Source organism: Balaenoptera physalus, assembly GCF_965194825.1.
Source record: "Balaenoptera physalus genome assembly, chromosome: 9".
Classification (NCBI taxonomy): domain Eukaryota; kingdom Metazoa; phylum Chordata; class Mammalia; order Artiodactyla; family Balaenopteridae; genus Balaenoptera; species Balaenoptera physalus.
The window spans coordinates 27,907,324-27,924,277 of record NC_138888.1 but is presented as its reverse complement, the minus strand read 5'-3'; the positions used below and the strand labels follow the sequence as shown (position 1 = coordinate 27,924,277).

Here is a 16,954-nt window from a genome sequence, read left to right as displayed (position 1 = left end):
CCAATTCATAAACTCTTCCTTTTCAAGAAATGTTCCTATCATTGTGGTGAGTAGCATTACGTTCCTTTATACTCACTGGGTGTGTTGATATTGAAGTCAGGATGTGCCCAGAGTGATGGCTTCTGAAGTTCCCTTTACACATTTTTGCTCTCTTTTGAGACTATCTTTTTCCCAGCTTTAAATTTTATACAGATCAGGAACGAAGCCCATGTCTCTCTCAGGCGTATCTGATAGTGACCTGCTACTGAATAAGAAATATGTGGACTTCTGTATGTGCCTGACTTGGGAGAAAAGGAGAAGAGATACTCCTTAGATTTGCTTCAAAACGTTGAAACGATGGCAGAGGCAAGAATGTTTCCCAGAACTCCTTTCTGCTCTCTCTACCATCCCTACAGTGTGGGAGGGAGCTTGACTCTGACAGATATATGCGGGGAGGAATTTTTAGCCATTCTCACCTGTAGTTATCTGTCACTGTTGGTAGCATGATTTTTTTTTTAACATCTTTATTGAAGTATAATTGCTTTACAATGGTGTGTTAGTTTCTGCTGTATAACAAAGTGAATCAGCTATACATATACATATATCCCCATATCTCCTCCCTCTTGCATCTTCCCCCCACCCTCCCTATCCCACCCCTCTAGGTGGTCACAAAGCACCCAGCTGATCTCCCTGTGGGTAGCATGATTTTTGAATATGGAGATGGGTTCTTTTTCATTGGGAAAACCTCTTTATATCCCAAGCTTAGCATATATTTTTGTGAGAAAAAAGAAGACAGTCTGATAATTAAAGCTATTTTTGGTGTTGAACCCTATTCTTGACCCCAGCATAATCCAAACTGATCCCTAAAGAACATTCATTCCCTAGCAGGTTGCCCTTCCTTCCTTCCTTCCATTAGAGTCCTTCCAGGAAGTCCCAACTGGCTGTACCCTGAGAGCCATGGGGGCTGAGGAATAGACTTGGCACCATGCCCATGCTCAAGGTCACAACTGCCCGCAGTCCCAGTGGCATCTATGGGGCACTCATCTCCTTGCCTTCGTCAGCTTTAGTCTCTTAGGCACCTATGCTTAGGCCTCTGAGTGTCTTTCCATGGGGTCTTTGAGCAAGGGCCGTGATATCTGATTCCTCACCTAACAGTCAGAGATCTACTTTCCCTTCTTCAGTTCAAAATAAACAAACAGCCAAGATGATAACATGTCAGAAATTACCTTTAGTGTCTCTGCAGCTCTTAAGTAAGTATAGGCATTAAAATAGAACATACCAACCAACAAAGCATTGGGTAAAAACAGTTATTCTCAAAGAAAATTTTTGATCATCAAGGACCCTTTTCTGTTTGTTAATGGATACTACAGTTTTGAAAGATTTCATCTGTAAAGAAAACTGCATACTGCCTTAATTAAGTTTGACTTCCTCCTTAGGTTTCGCTTCGTATCACATAAATATATCCCCTTTTACTATAGTAATAGACATGTTTTCTGTTTTTATTATTTAAGGATAAAAGTAACAATCTGTCACAGCTTTAAGCAGCACAAGATGGTAAACAGGGATTTGCTAACTAAGTTAATAATGTTCCAACCAAATATGAAGAACTTTGACAATTTTGGGGGGCTGTGATGGCTTATTATTGCAATTTAGCTTTTTAAAGATATAAAAACTGCTCTAGGATTCCTTTCCTCCTCTGCAATTACTGTTCTTACTAAACCCCAGGTTTCTGAGCTCCTCAAGTTGGGGATCCCTGGTTAGAGTTTGTCAAAAATAGACTTAGACTTTTACTGTCCCATTTCCGGCAGCAGCTTCAGTTTCCAAGGGTTGATGCTCACAGCGCGGTCAAAAAGATACAAACATGATTCCCTGTGATCCTAATACAAGGGTTACCTATTGCATGAAGTGTGCCAGGATCCTTGCCCTACATAGACTGGGCTGGAAAATGTAGGAGGAAAAAAAGGGTCAGGAAGAGAAGGACCTGAATTGGAAAAATGAGCAAAATTCAGACTCCCCCCTATAGATTTTTTCGCTCGAAGAGCCATTCACAGAAATTTGGTATCCATGGAGATGAGTGCTGTACATGCTAAGGTTATGTACTCTCTGCAGATACAACAGGCTTGCTATCCAATCTGATGCTACATTTAGGAGTAGCAGAGGGAAAGTGTTTGAGAAAAGTGTTGAATAATTAACTGAGTACCTATTACGTGCAGGGAACCAGGATTTGCACAATGAAGGATACAAACTATACAACAAATGATGATAAATATGGACCATTTGTTTCTGTGTAGGAGTCTTGGCTATCTTTAGCATTCTAGCTTTTCTTAAAGCCATAATACTACCTATGAAAATATGCGAAAATGTTCCTATCATAAATTTGCATTTTATCTCCTGCTTTGAGAGAAAACAAAATGTTGTCATACGTAAGATGGAATGTCCCTGAGATTTATTTTATAACTGAGTGATAAACATGAAAGCAAGGATTCCCAGAAATTGAATAAGAAGATCATAACAGCCTTGCAGGCTGGTGACCAGAAATGAGGCAAAAGCGGGGGCAAAGGGAAATAACTGAGAGAAGCAAGTGTTCTACAGCCTGACACTTTAATCAGGGTGAGAGAGCTGTCATGGCAAGAAGAAAAGAGTGTGTTCAGAGGAAGAGAGGGTAAGGAATAGTTTGGAAACAAGAACCCATTCAAGGAAGTCAATGTAGGTTATGACCAGGAATGGGAAGTTCATGGAGATTTCAGTGGGAGTCAGGGGAGAAGGACCCCTTGGGATAATAGGAATTCCCTGGGCTGCAATTCGGCCTGAACTCAATAGTAAATCAGCTAGAAAGTTTCCATTAACTCTCAGTGGAACTGGGTGAGAGAGTTCTGGCATAGCCTTGGGGAATAAGCCTGGGAAAGAATGAAAAGCTTAGCATTGTTCAAATTAGACTCAGGGAATGATATATTTGGATCAATTTTATAGCTTCTTAAGAAACAAGAAAGTTACAGGCCCCTCCTGCTTATGATAGGGAGAAGATGCGAAAATCAGTATTGATTTAAGATTGTGCGGCATAGAAAATGTGGAGATGGCTTGTGTCATGGCAGCCAGCAGACATGGGAGATAACAGGGGAAAAAAATTGACCACTCTAGAGAACAATTCACCCATATTTTCAATCTCTTGCTGAAACATGTCTCTAGCTATTTTTTAATCTGAGAATCAAGAATATTTTCCTGTTGACAGATGTCTGCCTCAATAAGTAAGGTGAAAGAGCCATTCTAGGCATTTAAAATGTTGTATGCATGTGTCTATATGTTCACATAGTAAACACTGGAAATAGCTTTCACGTCACAGAATTAATTTTAATGTGATTTACTTGACGTAAACATTTTAAAACAAATTTTACATAACGCATGAGTTATAGCCAGCATGGCAGGATCCACACTGTACCCAGGCATCTCCACTTGCCGCTCTCTTCAGATAAATGTTCAAAATCACCACAGTGTGATTGTAAATCTAAAGAGGAAAGTCATCACACACCCCTGGGGTTTTTAACAGAGGGATTCTGTAGTATATGTGGTAGGGACTTAGCCATATCTAGGTAGATCTGATAATATTAAAAGGTAGTCATCTCCTCGGTCATGAAGCTGCAAGATGTACACACTTGTTCTATTTCTTAAGTGATTGGTTAAAGCCAGTTAGTGACACTGAGATAAGAGACCCGAGATGAATAAATTGGCCCCTCTAATAAAAGGATCTATTTCTCAGGAAATATCTGGTTTGCTATCATTAGAATTATCTACTTTTCATTTTACTGTCTACACCCACATTATGCCAGTTCTGCATGTATTTCCATTGTTCTTCTGAGGTCCCCAAAATAAATGTAAAGGTGGAGTTTCCGGCTGCTAGCAACCCTCCCTGAGATGTAATTTCTTATAGCTTTACTTTAATGCTCAGTGGAATATTTGTTCCACTGCCCCTCCCCATCAAAATCTTTGTCCTCCTGTAAAATAAGAGCCCCATGCTTTGGCCACTCAATAAAGTATCCAGTTTCTTTTCCCTGGGTTCACATAATCTGGACTCCCAGCACAGTTTAACTGCTCCTGGGTGACTGGATATGCTGTTGTAAGGACCTCCTTTTAGTCTCTTGGAATTACATCCTTTGACACACATTAATTCTCCACCCACTCTCGCTTGTTCATCAATTCAGTCATCAAAGAGAGCTACTTATTGATGGCATCAGGTTCTGTACTAGGTGCTGGGAACATATAACATATCTAGTTAGACTTGGTTCAATGACCTCATAAAGCTTACTACCTAATGGCGGTATATTACTGAATACTTAAGAAAGATGTGTATGTGCTTTCCTAAAATACAGATAAAGTGTTTTCCTGCTCACTAGAACACTACTAAAAAACAATATGTGAGTTGAACTTTTCTTAAACGGAATTCTGATTTTAAATGCCCTTATACAGCTTGCTATTTTAGAGAATCCTGTAAGGTTAATAATCAAACTTTAGTTTTAAAATTTTTATTATGAATCTGAACTTTTGCAGTAATAATTATTCTTAATGTTGGTCACTTTTATAAATAGCTCAAAAACTTCCAGCATTTAAAAAAATGCATAAAAGTAAACCTTTATAAATGGAATCTCTATTTTAAATGTTCTCAGGGTAATTGTGATTTAAAGGAATCCTGATATGACAATGCAAAGAAAGTAATTGACCATTAATTTATTTTTAATAAGTTAGGACTTTAAAATTATAATTTCTATATTACAGAAAGCAAAAATTCTAGCAATATAAAAATTTAATCAATAGGAAAAACAAAGTGTAAATTATACATTTGCAAAAATATGCATTGATACAATGAAAAGAAACACACAAGCAGCCCAGTACACAAGACCTTTACCTCTTGTGTTTGAAGAAACAACTTTCCCCAAAGTCTTTGCCATAGGACCTATGTTCTGCCATGTATCAGTTTGCTAGGGCTGCCGTAACAAAATACCACGGACTGGGGGGCTTAAACAACAGCAATGTATTTCCTCACAGTTCTGGAGACTAGAAGTTCAAAATCAAGATGTCAGCAGGGTTGGTTTTATTCTGAGGCGTCTTTTTTTGGCTGGTAGATGGATGTCTTTTCACGTTGTCCCCTTTATACCTGTAAGTATCCTAATCTCCTCTGCTAATAAAGACACCTGATTTTAGATTGGGGCCCCATTTTTATGACCTCACTTTAACTTAGTTACCTCTTTAAAGGCCCTAGCTCCAAATGCAGTCACATTCTGAGGTGCTGGGGTTAGGGCTTCAACATATGGATTTGGGGCCACAATTCAGCCCATAACATGTCTCTAGATCAGACAATTCCATTTCAAAAATAAATAGCCATCAAAGTCATGATGCAACCTTTTTTTTCTCCTATAAAAACTTCAGTGTTGAGTAGGTTATCAGATAACTGCTACGTTCACAATAGACACTTTCTGAAAATCGGTTGATGAGTTAACAGCTCCCACTTTGGACAGCAGAGATAAGAGGAATGGAAAGTGGACCCAAAAATGGGTGGAAGATGAGTGGAAGAATTGGGCTTGAAAATGCTGCCAAGGAGCTGCCTTCGAGAAGGTGTGCTCACGGGCAGCTGGATGAAGGCGAGGAGGGCAGAGCTGCAGAAAATGTCTCCTGATGCCTGCAGGCTGAGAAAGAGGCCAATTACACAGGAGGAAGTGTGTAACTGAAGCTAAATTGTAACTTACAAGTTTGCCCTGCTGGGGAATGGTTAATGTTAAACATTAGATGGTAGAGTTTAGAAGTTCTTTACTTCTTGTTTTCTAGTCTTTCTATTTGATGTTTTTGCCATGGTTCTGAGCTGAATTAGCACTTTGGAGGCACGATCTCGAAAAACTGATTTAGGAAACAGTTTTGGTGAAAGAAGAGTAGTGGTAGAAGGAAAAGAGAAGATGATTTTAAATGCATAGGAGGAAATCTGCTGGTGGGGCAATATTTCTCTCTGGTCAAAATTTAAGTAATTCATTCTTAATGTATTTTGTTGTTGATGATATAAGCCCTGGCTCATAGTAGGCGCCTAACTCAATAAATATTTGTAAATATTATTTACTTTATGCTTACCAATAGCTTTCCTGTAAAGAAGTAAAAATTCCATTTTCAAAGGCATTAAGATGTGCTCTTACTGCCCCACTGTTCTATCACCAACAGGGAGAAGGATTCAGATTGGCAGATAGGATTATAATGAAACAGAAAGGAGAGGTTGGTATGGAATATAGGTTCAGCTAACCGAAATGGTGAGTTGATAGATTTGGAAGGGTGGCGTGTGCCAGAAGGGTCAGGTCTAGGACGAGGATGAGGACTAGAGCCCTAGGGGCTTTGTACCAGGAGAGATGGGCTGAGAGGCTGATGGGCTGCCCTGGACCCCCTGAGGGTGTTAGGGGTTATACCCATCTTACCTTTCTAAAGTCTTAAAACATCCGAATTTTGAAACCCTGGCTGTTTTACCTTTCTCAAAACACACATCTGGGGGGTTCTATGATACAACTTTCTTTCTTCCCATCTTAAATTGCTACTTTTTGTAGGCTTCTCTTCCTTTGCCTAACCCTTAAATATTGGTGCTCCTTTTGTTTTTTTTTCCCAGACCTTCTTTTCTGGTTTATAAATCTGAGAGCGATATATTAATCTATAATATTATATATTATATGTTTATTATAATGCATATTATATACGTTTTATGTAGGTTGAAAATACCTTTAAATCTATCCCTTGTCTTTTAACTTTATTTTAATGTCTTGGATTATGCAGAAGACTTTAACTTTGCTGTAAGATACTTTATCAACTTTCTTTGTGGTCTTTGCTTTTTTGTCTTTTGAAGAAGGTTTTCTCTACTTTGAGATCACATATATCCAGTCATATATTTTCCAACAACTTTATCATTTTGGTTTTTCAAGTCTTTACTAACTGTAGCTTATATATGTAAATGGATTTTAGAATGAATCTAAGTTTAACTTGTTTGGATGTTGTATTTTGCAAATGGCTGGCCTTGTCCCAACATCATTTACTAAGTAAATTCTTTCTCCACTCATTTAAAACACCATCTTTGTCATGTGCTAAGTTTTGGTGTATACACTGATTCTCTTTCAGACTTTATTCTGTTCCATTGATTTATTTTTCTACTTCTTTATGTCTACACCAATGCCATAATGTTATAATTTTTATAGCCACTTAGTAGATATAAAAGGTGTTCTTCTGTTTCCCTCTTAGCAGATTAACATTTTATACCTTGAAACACATTTTTCCTTAGATTCTGTAACATCACGTTCTCTTCCTTTTTTTCTCATGTTGCCACTTTGTCCATACTTTTATAGGCTTCTCTTCCTTTGTCTACCCTTTAAATATTGGGGTTCCTTTTCATTTTTTCCCCAGACTCACGCTAGGCACACTTGCTGAATGATCCCATTGACTCATATGGCTTCTTTCACCAATATCATGGTATCAAAGCTTCTAGCCTAGCTTTTCTGCTGAGTTTTATAACAACATATCCATCTTCACTTTGATGTTAAGTTTGAAACTGAACTGATTATCTTCCCTGCCAGACCTAACTCAGCAAGTGGCACCCATTTGTCACTCCTGAAACTTGAGTGCCATCCTTGACAGTCTCATTCCTTATTCTCATCTCACAGTAAATCTTTCATCTTTTTACCTTCAATCCATCACCAAATCTTATTGATGACATTTCGTAAGCAACTGTTAAATCTGCTCATATCTCTCCTTCCACATCACAACCACTCTATTCCAAGCCACATACTTTCTCTTCTGGTCTTCCTGTCTCCAGACTTCCTTCTTCTGGTCTCCACACAACTGTCAAACTAATAATTCAATAAACTAATATTTCAGTACAAATTTGGTCATGTTCTTTATTGTTTAAAACCCTTCACTATATCCCCATTTCTCTTGGAACAAAGTCCAAATTTCTTAACACAATTAAAAGTCCCCATAGTGTCTTCACTACACTACAGCCAAACTGAGCTCGCTTTGGTCCCTAGAATGAACCATGCTCATCTTCACCTGTCTGTCTTTGCGTTATCGTCTCAGCATGCAATATTTTTGCATCCTTGGTACTCCCTCTTTTTATTGGCGTTTCTCCTACTTATCTCAAGTATCCCTCCTTTTTACCAGAGTACCTTTTACTTATCCTTTAGACCTCATCTCAGATGTCACTTTCTTCAGGGAGAAGTCTTTTTGAGTTAAAAATCTGGTGTTGATTTCTCTGCTATATACTCTCAAATCACCCTGAACTTCCCCTCTCACATTACATATTCCACCATATTGTAATCACCATGTCTGTATCCAGCATGAGGCCATTTTGCTAATAGTATTGATAATACACTAGTGCTATTTTAATTTCCTATTCACAAACCTTTAGTAATCCCTCATTCCTTAATCAGTAAAAGTCAGATTCCAGATTTAACTTTCTGTAATTCTTCACTAATCTACCATGTTGGGGTTACAATGTATTTTTCTTTTCATATTCCCATTATACTTAACCTACAGGTCAATCCCTCAACATAATGTGTGTCTTCTTATCTGGGACACACATTATGTTGAGGGATGAAATCTCCAACATTATGCAGAGTCTTCCCAAATTCCCCCACGTAAAAGTAATCTCCCTTTTCTCTGAATTTCCATTGTATCTTTTCTACTTTAAGGGCCCTTGTTGCATCTTTCCTCTTATCACTGTGACATCACTATGAAAAAACATGTGTCTTCTTTTTGAAGCCAAGTATATAACTTTTAAAGTTAGAGATCACATCCTATTGATCCCTGTCGACCCCAATAGTATCTTGAACATATAGCACTGGATTTTGCCAGTAATATATACTCAGTATTTCTAGAACAAATTTAACATCTATAAGGTCACTGAGAAATTTATCTTCCTAGAGATGCAGCAAGAGAAGGATCATATTTTCTATTCTATTAATAGAGAAAATAGAGAGTTGAATTGTAAAGCAGAGAAAATGACTAAGAGTGGTCATTTCTATGAGTCATAGGCTATTTAAGAAGGGGATTTGGGAAGAAAATGAAGAGGCTGAAATTAGGTGGGTCCTTTAAGATTATTTTTAAAACTAATAAATTGTAGAAAATGTGGTCACTTCAAATTGTGTTTCAAAGAACATTCCAAAGTATGCATTAAATAATGATGCCTGAGAAAACCAGTTAGTATTTTAAACACAGTAGTCTCAGATGGATATTACTGTGTTTGGTAAAAATGGTTAGATAGATATAGATATATCCTTAAAGTTTTCTTGAGCTGCAAGTGCTGTAGTATTTATATCAGGGAGAGAAGAGTCACCTCCAGGTAACAGTGACACTGTATACTGAATTTGTTAGGACTCTTCCTGTTATAAGTAACAGAAAGCCAACTGAAATGGCTGCAGGCAAAAAAGAGAATTCATTGACTCACATAATTGACTGGATTAGTCCACTCGGGTTGTATAACAAAATATCATAGTCTAGGTATTTAACCATTGAAATTTATTCTCTCACACTTCTGGAGACTGGAAGTCCAAGATCAAAGTGCCAGCAGAGTTGATGTCTGGTGAAAGCTCTCTTCCTGGCTTGTAGATAGCTGCCTTTTGGCTATATCCTCACATGATAGAGAGAGATAGAGTGCCGGTGTCTCTTCCTTTTCTTAAAAGGCACCAGACATATTGGATTTAGGGTCCACCCTTATGACCTCATTTATCCTTAATTACCTCCTGATAGACCCTAACTCCAAATACTGTCACATTGGAGGTTAGGGCATAACTATATGTTTTGGGGGGAGTGGGGACAGGGGAGACACAATTCAGTCCATAGCACTGACTGTTGGAACTTAAATTCTGAGAGACCACTATCTTGGTTGTGCATCTACCTCTGTGGATACTCCTTTGTGGTTTCCGATCATCCTCAATTTCGCAATATCTAAACATTGGGAGATCCCAGAGTTTAGACCTTGAATCTCTTCTCATTCCCTAAGTGACTTCATGCTCACCCATGGCATTCAATACATTTTATCTGCCCTTGGTTCTCCAGAATTATAGCTAAATTGCCCACATGGCATTTCCATTGGGATGTCTCATGCATATTGTAAAGGTCACATGCTGTGTGGTATCATTTTAAGTCATGAAAACTAAACTCAAATATGCCCTTAGTGCTCTTGATCATTATATTACACTCTTTGATAATTCCTGCACTTTACTCTCTGGATGACTACTTCACATATTGTCTCCTCAAACCTCCACCACTTCTCCTATCCTTTCTCTTAGTCAATGCTCCTAACTCTCATTCCATTGAGAAATTAGAAGTTACAGAGAACTTTCGTTCACAGTCTTGTGATACCACCACAATGCACCCAGCACTAGCTCTATCATTTACTCTGCCTTCTCTTCTGTTGCTATGGATGAATCATCCATGCTGCTTTCTAAAGCCAGTCACTCTTAATTAGTGTTTCATCACTGCTGTAATAAATTAACACAAACTTAGTTCATGGATCTGTAGGTGGACCTGGCTAGGTACTCTGCTTAGCGTCTCACAAGGCTGAAAACAAGGTGTCAGCTGGGCTGTGTTCCTTTCTCAAGGCTCTGGGGGAAAATCCATTTCCAAGTTCATTCATGGTGTTAGAAGAATCTGATTCCTTGCAGCTATAGGACTAAGGTAACTGTTTCCTTGCTGGCTATCAGTGGGATGGCCTTTAACTTCTAGAGGCCTCTCTCTGGTCCTTGCACATGGGCCCTACATCTCAGAGCCAGTTGTGGTGTGCTGAATATTTCTGATACTTGGAATTTCTCTAACTTACTCTGCTGCATCAATCTTCTGCTTCCAGCCAGAGTGAGTTCTCTGCTTTTAATGGTTCATGTGAAAGCAACTATATTCCAATAAAAATGATTCATGTGACGAGATTGAGCACACCCAGATAATCCAGAACAGTCTCCTTCTCTTAAGATCCATAACCTCAATTGTATCTTCAAATTCCCTTTTGCCATGTAATATAATATATTCAACTGATTCCAGGGACTAGAGTGTGGACATCTTTGGAGGGCCATTCTGCCTATCCCACACTCCATTTGTGCTCCAACAATTTCCCCCTCTCTTCTCTTCAACACTGTTTCTCTCAACTGGATTTTTTCTAACAGCATACAAAATGCTGGTATTTCTCCCATATTAACAATGCTTCCTTAACTTCACTTTCCCTTCCAATTACTGCCCCATTTCTCTGTTCTCTTTGGAGAAAACCACCTTGAAAGAATTGTTGTCTATCTCCAATTGTCCTTCCATTCTCTCTTGATCTTTCACCCTTTCTAGCATACTGAACCTGATTTTGTCAAGGGCACAAATGATTTTACACATTTTAAATTCAAGGGTCAATTTTCACTCTTCATCTAACTTTCATTTTGCAAAACTCATCATTGAAAATTTCATTTGGCTTCCAAGACATTACCTTTTTAGGTTTTTTCTTACCTCTTGGAGACTCCTTCTCAGTCTCCTTTACTGGGTCTTCCTCATGTTCCTGATTACTTAATCTTAGACTACCTGAGGCTTTTCTATCTGTACTCATTTCCTTGGTAATCATATCCAATCTCATGGCTTCAAATACCGTGAATATACAGTGACTTCCAAATTTATATCTATAGTCTAAAACTGTCCCCTGAACTCTAAGCTTGTATATTCAACTACCTTTTCAATATATTCATGTAGCTATCTTATAGGCAAAGGTAACATGTTCACTGTCAGACTTCTCATCTTCCCTACAAAGGCTGCTCTTCCCACTGTCTCTTGGTCAATGCCAGCTCCATTCTTCCATTTAATGGAACCCAACATTTTGGAAATGTTACTGGTTCCTCTCACTAATCTACCTCCCTTAATACCTAGTGTCCAATCCATTTTAAAAACCCTACTGTTTTTAACACCAAGATATAATCAGAAGCCAACCCCTTCTAGCCACCTCCACCAAAGCCATCCTGGTCGACACCACCATGATGTCTGGCTTGTTTTATTGCAATATACCCTCCATCAGTTCCCCTTCCTCCAGTCTGACCTCCACACAGCTGCCACAGTGAGCCTGTTAAAATGCGAGTCAGATCACCTCCGTCCTCTGCTTAAAACCCTACTTCTTGGAGAGTAAAAGCCAGAGTCTTTACAATGACCAAGAAAGCCCTGCATGATCTGCGCCCTCTAGGCCTATTGCCATCTCCTGCTGCTCACCTGCGACACCCCCCCACTCAGAGCACTTTCCCTACATCTTTCCTCATCAACTTCAAGTCTTGTTCAAATATCACCTTTGCAGTGAGACCTTCCCTAGATATTCAATTTAAAATTGCAAGCCCCCATCTGACCAGTAATCCTTCCTTATCATAATTTTTTTCTCCACAATATTATCACTATTCAATATCCTATTATAGTCTGTCTCCCCTCAGAAGAATCTAGGGAATCTAGTTTCATGAGGGCAAGAGCTTTTCGGTTACTTTGTATTTTTCACTGCTTTATCTTCAACACTTAGAACAGTGCCTGATACGGAGTAGGCAATCAATAAGTATTTGTCACTGTTGAATGAAGATCCAAAACCACTCTTTAGTTCACCTCAAAACCAGGTTCTTCTCCTAGTCGTCCCCACGTCAGTAAGTGGCAACTCTATTCCAGTTTGCTCAAGCCAGGATCCTGGGAATTATCCTTGATGCCTCTCTTTCTCTCACACCCCACATCTTGAAATCCTGCCAATTCTATGTGCACACACAGGCAGCGCACACACACACACACACACACACACACACACACACACACACACACACACACACACACACACATCCTCCAGAATCTGGCCCTCTTACCTTCTTCACTGCTTTCACCCAAATTCAAGCCATTATTGCAAATGGCCTCATTACTGGTCTCCCTGCCTCTACCCTGGCTCCCCTAGAGCCATTTTCCACTCAGAAGAGAGAGGAAATCCCATAGAATTTACGTCAGATCCTAGGCTTTCCATAGCTCAAAGCACTCTGATAGGTTTTCCATCTTGGAATAAATTCTAATCCTTTTACATGGCCTGTAAGATACTTCCTGATCTTGTCCCAGACATATCTCCCTGAATTCATTTCTTCCCTTTGCTCATTGTCTTCCAGCCACTCTAGTTCCCCTTTTGTTTCTTGAATATGCCAAGCATTCACCTGTCTCAGGCCTTTACACTGCTTCCCTACCTGGCATGCAGCGCCACAGGTGACCTGCTTCTTCACTGCATTCAGGCCTCTGCTCCCAGTTGCTTTAAAAGTGTGCTTCCTTGATCGTCATTCCTAAAACAGCACACACACACCTCTGTGCCCTTACTTTCCTTTATTTCAAAGCCCTTATTATCAACTGACATTATGTATTTACTTATTTTTATTGCCTGTCTTCCCTCTTCCCCAAAATGTAAACTACATGAAAGCAGATACCACCTGTTTCATTCACTGCTGTATCTTCAGCATCAAAGAGGAATCCCAAGCACTACAGCTTGTGTAACCCTAGCATGTAGGATCTCAGGGAGGTATAAATACCTTCTTTCTCAAGGAATCAGCATTCATATTTGGGAAAGGACTCACCTTTCTTGAATGTTGTGCTTACCCCTAAAACATTTTCCGTGTCTAAAGCAACGGACAAATTGGATTGATCAGTCTGGTTCACATGCCCCTTGTGGTTCTTTTGGAGGGGAGGGTCTTAGGGGGAAGGCTATGCAATCTCTAGATAGAGGAGGGAAAGGTTCCGGAAGAAAACAAGAGGTTCTGTTAGCAGAATGGGGCAGGGGGGTGGGGAGAAGGGAGAGGATGTGGAGAAGGCAGAAACAACAGATGGCCACCGCCGAGATTTTCCAGAGTGGGAAGAGAAATACAGGGATGAGCTGGGGGCCCTGGTAGAGGAAATAGCCCTAAACAACTGTACCTTCGCACACTTTGGGAGAGAACGTGCTGAAGCCCCAGGCAGGCTTGTGTGGCATCCCTGTGCCCTGCTTCTTGAATGACTCCCTGTGGGGAGTTGCAGGCGGGATCTCCCTGGCATGAATAATCCTGACGCTTCACCACAGAAGCTGGAGGAAAGAGAGGAAAGCAGGGCTCAGCAGCATCAACATGATTTCTGTTTTTCACTGCACGTAATATTGTTCCCCAACTCGTTTGCGCAAGTCTCCCTCCACAGCTTTCAAGATTAACAACTCATTTTTAGGTAAGGGTAAAAACGAATTAGTTCAAACACAAGCAACAGCTGGGAAGTGGGCAAAAGTACATACACTCACATTTGAGAAAAATATAAATCTTGATGCTGTCTTTTAGCTCAGTGTTTCTTGTCTATTTTGTTTTTTTGATACACCTCACCACAAGGTAGTTTCAATTGTTAAAATTTTTTCCTGAAAATAGAAAATGTCTCTTGGGTTCTCCCGAGAGTGGGGTGCCCAGGCACACACACATTCTTCCCATAGCACAGCACTTTAAAATTAATAGCACATGCAGAGGAAAACTAAACCCTTTGACGTCACTCTTGAAATGAGGAAACAGAAACAGAAAAGGCTCCACTCCAGTAAGCTGCCAGAGTTGAAGCCGATTGGTCTCCGCTTTTCCTTGCCTGTGGCAACTGACAGCACCTCCCAGCCTAGCAGGCCGGCTGCCTGCTCCCCCAGCCAGTCGGTGGGTCTGGGCACTGCAGCAGGCTCGGCTCCATCCCAGCACTTGCCTGGGAGAAAGAAACGTGGTATACTCACCCAGAGAGAATCTCTTTCTACCTTCCTTCCTCCCCGATCTCTCTGTGTGCTTTTGTGTTACTTTTTTTTTTCTTTTTCTTTTTTTTTTTTTTACTTAATTATATTCCTAATCCTGGATGAAGTTGCTGGATTCCGCAGCACAAGTCTTCATGAACAAGCAGCACCGCTCAGAGATTTCACGGCATTCAAAGGTCACAGAACTGCCACTATGGTTAAATGTCTTGTTTAATGGTTGAGGTAGGTACAACAGATTTCAGCGGCAACTCATTTTTCTTGAGAGAACAGAATCACAGAGAGGTGGCAGGAGTTTTATTTTAAATGAACCTGTATGTATATATTTTTTGGTCTGTGATTGTTACTACAGCAACCAGCTTTTGAATTTCCTTCCTTTTTCTAGGCGAACTGACTAAACATTATCACTTACCCTGAATTAACCGTTTCATTCCAAGCAGCCTAATGAGATACTCCGGCCTTTTCGCTGCACTTTGAGCCCCTCCTGAGGAGGGTTGCTTTTTTTCCTTTGGCTTCTTTTTTAATGAATGCAATATTTCTTCTCCAATGTAAATCTTAAGAGTTGAGTCATTTTTTCTTTTTGGTGGGACAGGACAGGAAAATATTGGTAAAGAGATTAGTGAGGGCTGCGGAACAGGGAAAAAGAAAATCCTTTTTTCTCTTGAGTTTGTCATGTTGGTTGACAGAAGATGAAGAAATTAGTAGGAAGAGAGGAGGAAGCTAATAATGAGATTGAAGGTAGAAAAACCTATAGGAGGTGTGTCAGAAAAATGAACTCTTGAGGAAAATGCACTTTATCATTTTGTTGCATTTTTTTTTAATGTTCTGGATTTAGAAGTCAACAGGGGAGATGCAGTCCCTGAGTTACATGACCAATGATTTAGATCTCATTATTTATAAAGGAGAATAAAACTTCTTTATTAGCACTGCAAATTTGCTAATTATCTTTTCCTACAATAGTTGAAAGCAGAGTGAGATATTTAATTAGGCACTTGAGTGATTGAGCCTGGGAACTAATTAATCTTCTATAGATTCTGTTCTTCATGTGTTCAGCCAGCATGACTATTAAAATGTTACAGTAAACCTCTTTGCCCCTGAGGACAGGCATATGCATTTATATACAGTAAACCACTAAACGTTGCCGGGGTGGGAAGCAGGGCAATTAAACCAAGGCTAATATTGTTTTCAGTGGCACATTATTATTATGGGTTGAGGGGGACCCCTGCTAAAAATCATTCCTATCTAGAGTCAGTTATTGTAAGAGCAATTCAAGTAATATATGGTTCACATGGATTTCCTTATTACCCTTCTCAAAGTTATAAAATAGCAAGTAAGACAGGATTGTTTGACACCATTACTGCTTCCAGAATTTCTTGATTTTTTTCCCCAAAGGTTTCTATTCTCAACGTTAAGAGAAATTTTTAAAACTGGGTCATATTAGCAGTAAGATTAAGCAAGGTGTAAAACACATAGTGGATTTCAAAGAATTAATGAAATTAACTGCATAAGAGTGTAATGTACCAAGTTAAGAACTGCAAAAATATTAGGTCTGAAATGCAGAGGATGTGCTGTGAATGGACAATTGCTTTTCTGCAGCGCCTAGTGGGAAAACAAGGACTTTGTGTGTTGCAAATGCCTAACTGCAGCTCCTCCATTTCCTCTGCTTTATCTTTTATTACTGGCTGGTGAAACAAAGACGGGTGTCAGTAGTAACGTCTTGATTGACATTTTCTCTAATAAAATGAAGTCTTTTTTTGTCTGAAGTAGAAGCCCAGAGTTGACGAGTTGCAACTCCAAAGTCTGTATCCTCTTTATAAGGATTTTTACCTGACTCTGTAAGCTGTCTGATTTCAGAGTGTACTCAGTTGAGACAAAATCAGCGTGACTATATGTCAGCCAATTAGCTGGGAGAAACTCTGTTTTGAATCAAGTTACTTAGGGCAAGGGTGGAAAAATCCAAGATGTGTCAGGAGCAGACACCAACTTAGGGAAATTAATTGCACCAGTACATCTTGTAATGCCTTTCACGATGTTCAGCACAAAGTCACTCATTGTCAGTTCTCAATAAATACCTAGTTAAAATGTTTGCTGAGAATTTACTACCCTTCATATATTGTAAATTATTTAAATAAATTTCAAATACGGCATTTTCAACTGTCTTTGAAAAAAGCCTTTGTGTCAGTCCAACCTAAAGTATAATCTATTTAGGAGGGCATT

At 39.4% G+C, this 16,954-nt stretch overlaps 1 protein-coding gene and 1 long non-coding RNA gene across 3 annotated transcripts in view; one reads left to right on the top strand and one right to left on the bottom strand.

The window, feature by feature from the left end:
- Positions 1 to 16,954, top strand: part of PDE7B (phosphodiesterase 7B) — a gene marked incomplete at its 3' end in the record, with an annotated part of 632,720 nt that overhangs the window by 275,714 nt on the left and 340,052 nt on the right. The window contains exon 1 of one of the 2 annotated variants that reach the window (XM_082474735.1): positions 11,278 to 14,962. The exons of the other annotated variant lie outside the window; for it this stretch is intronic. Within the exon in view, the coding sequence (XP_082330861.1) occupies positions 14,942 to 14,962 (21 nt within the window). The 5' untranslated portion in view covers positions 11,278 to 14,941. Of the gene's footprint in view, positions 1 to 11,277; positions 14,963 to 16,954 lie in introns of those variants that run through there. 2 annotated transcript variants of the gene reach the window in all.
- LOC309667005 overlaps positions 7,629 to 16,954 on the bottom strand; it is a 227,365-nt gene continuing 218,039 nt past the window's right edge. The window contains exon 2 of the long non-coding RNA XR_014267468.1: positions 7,629 to 11,284. This is a non-coding gene — a long non-coding RNA (uncharacterized lncRNA). The remainder of the gene's footprint in view (positions 11,285 to 16,954) is intronic.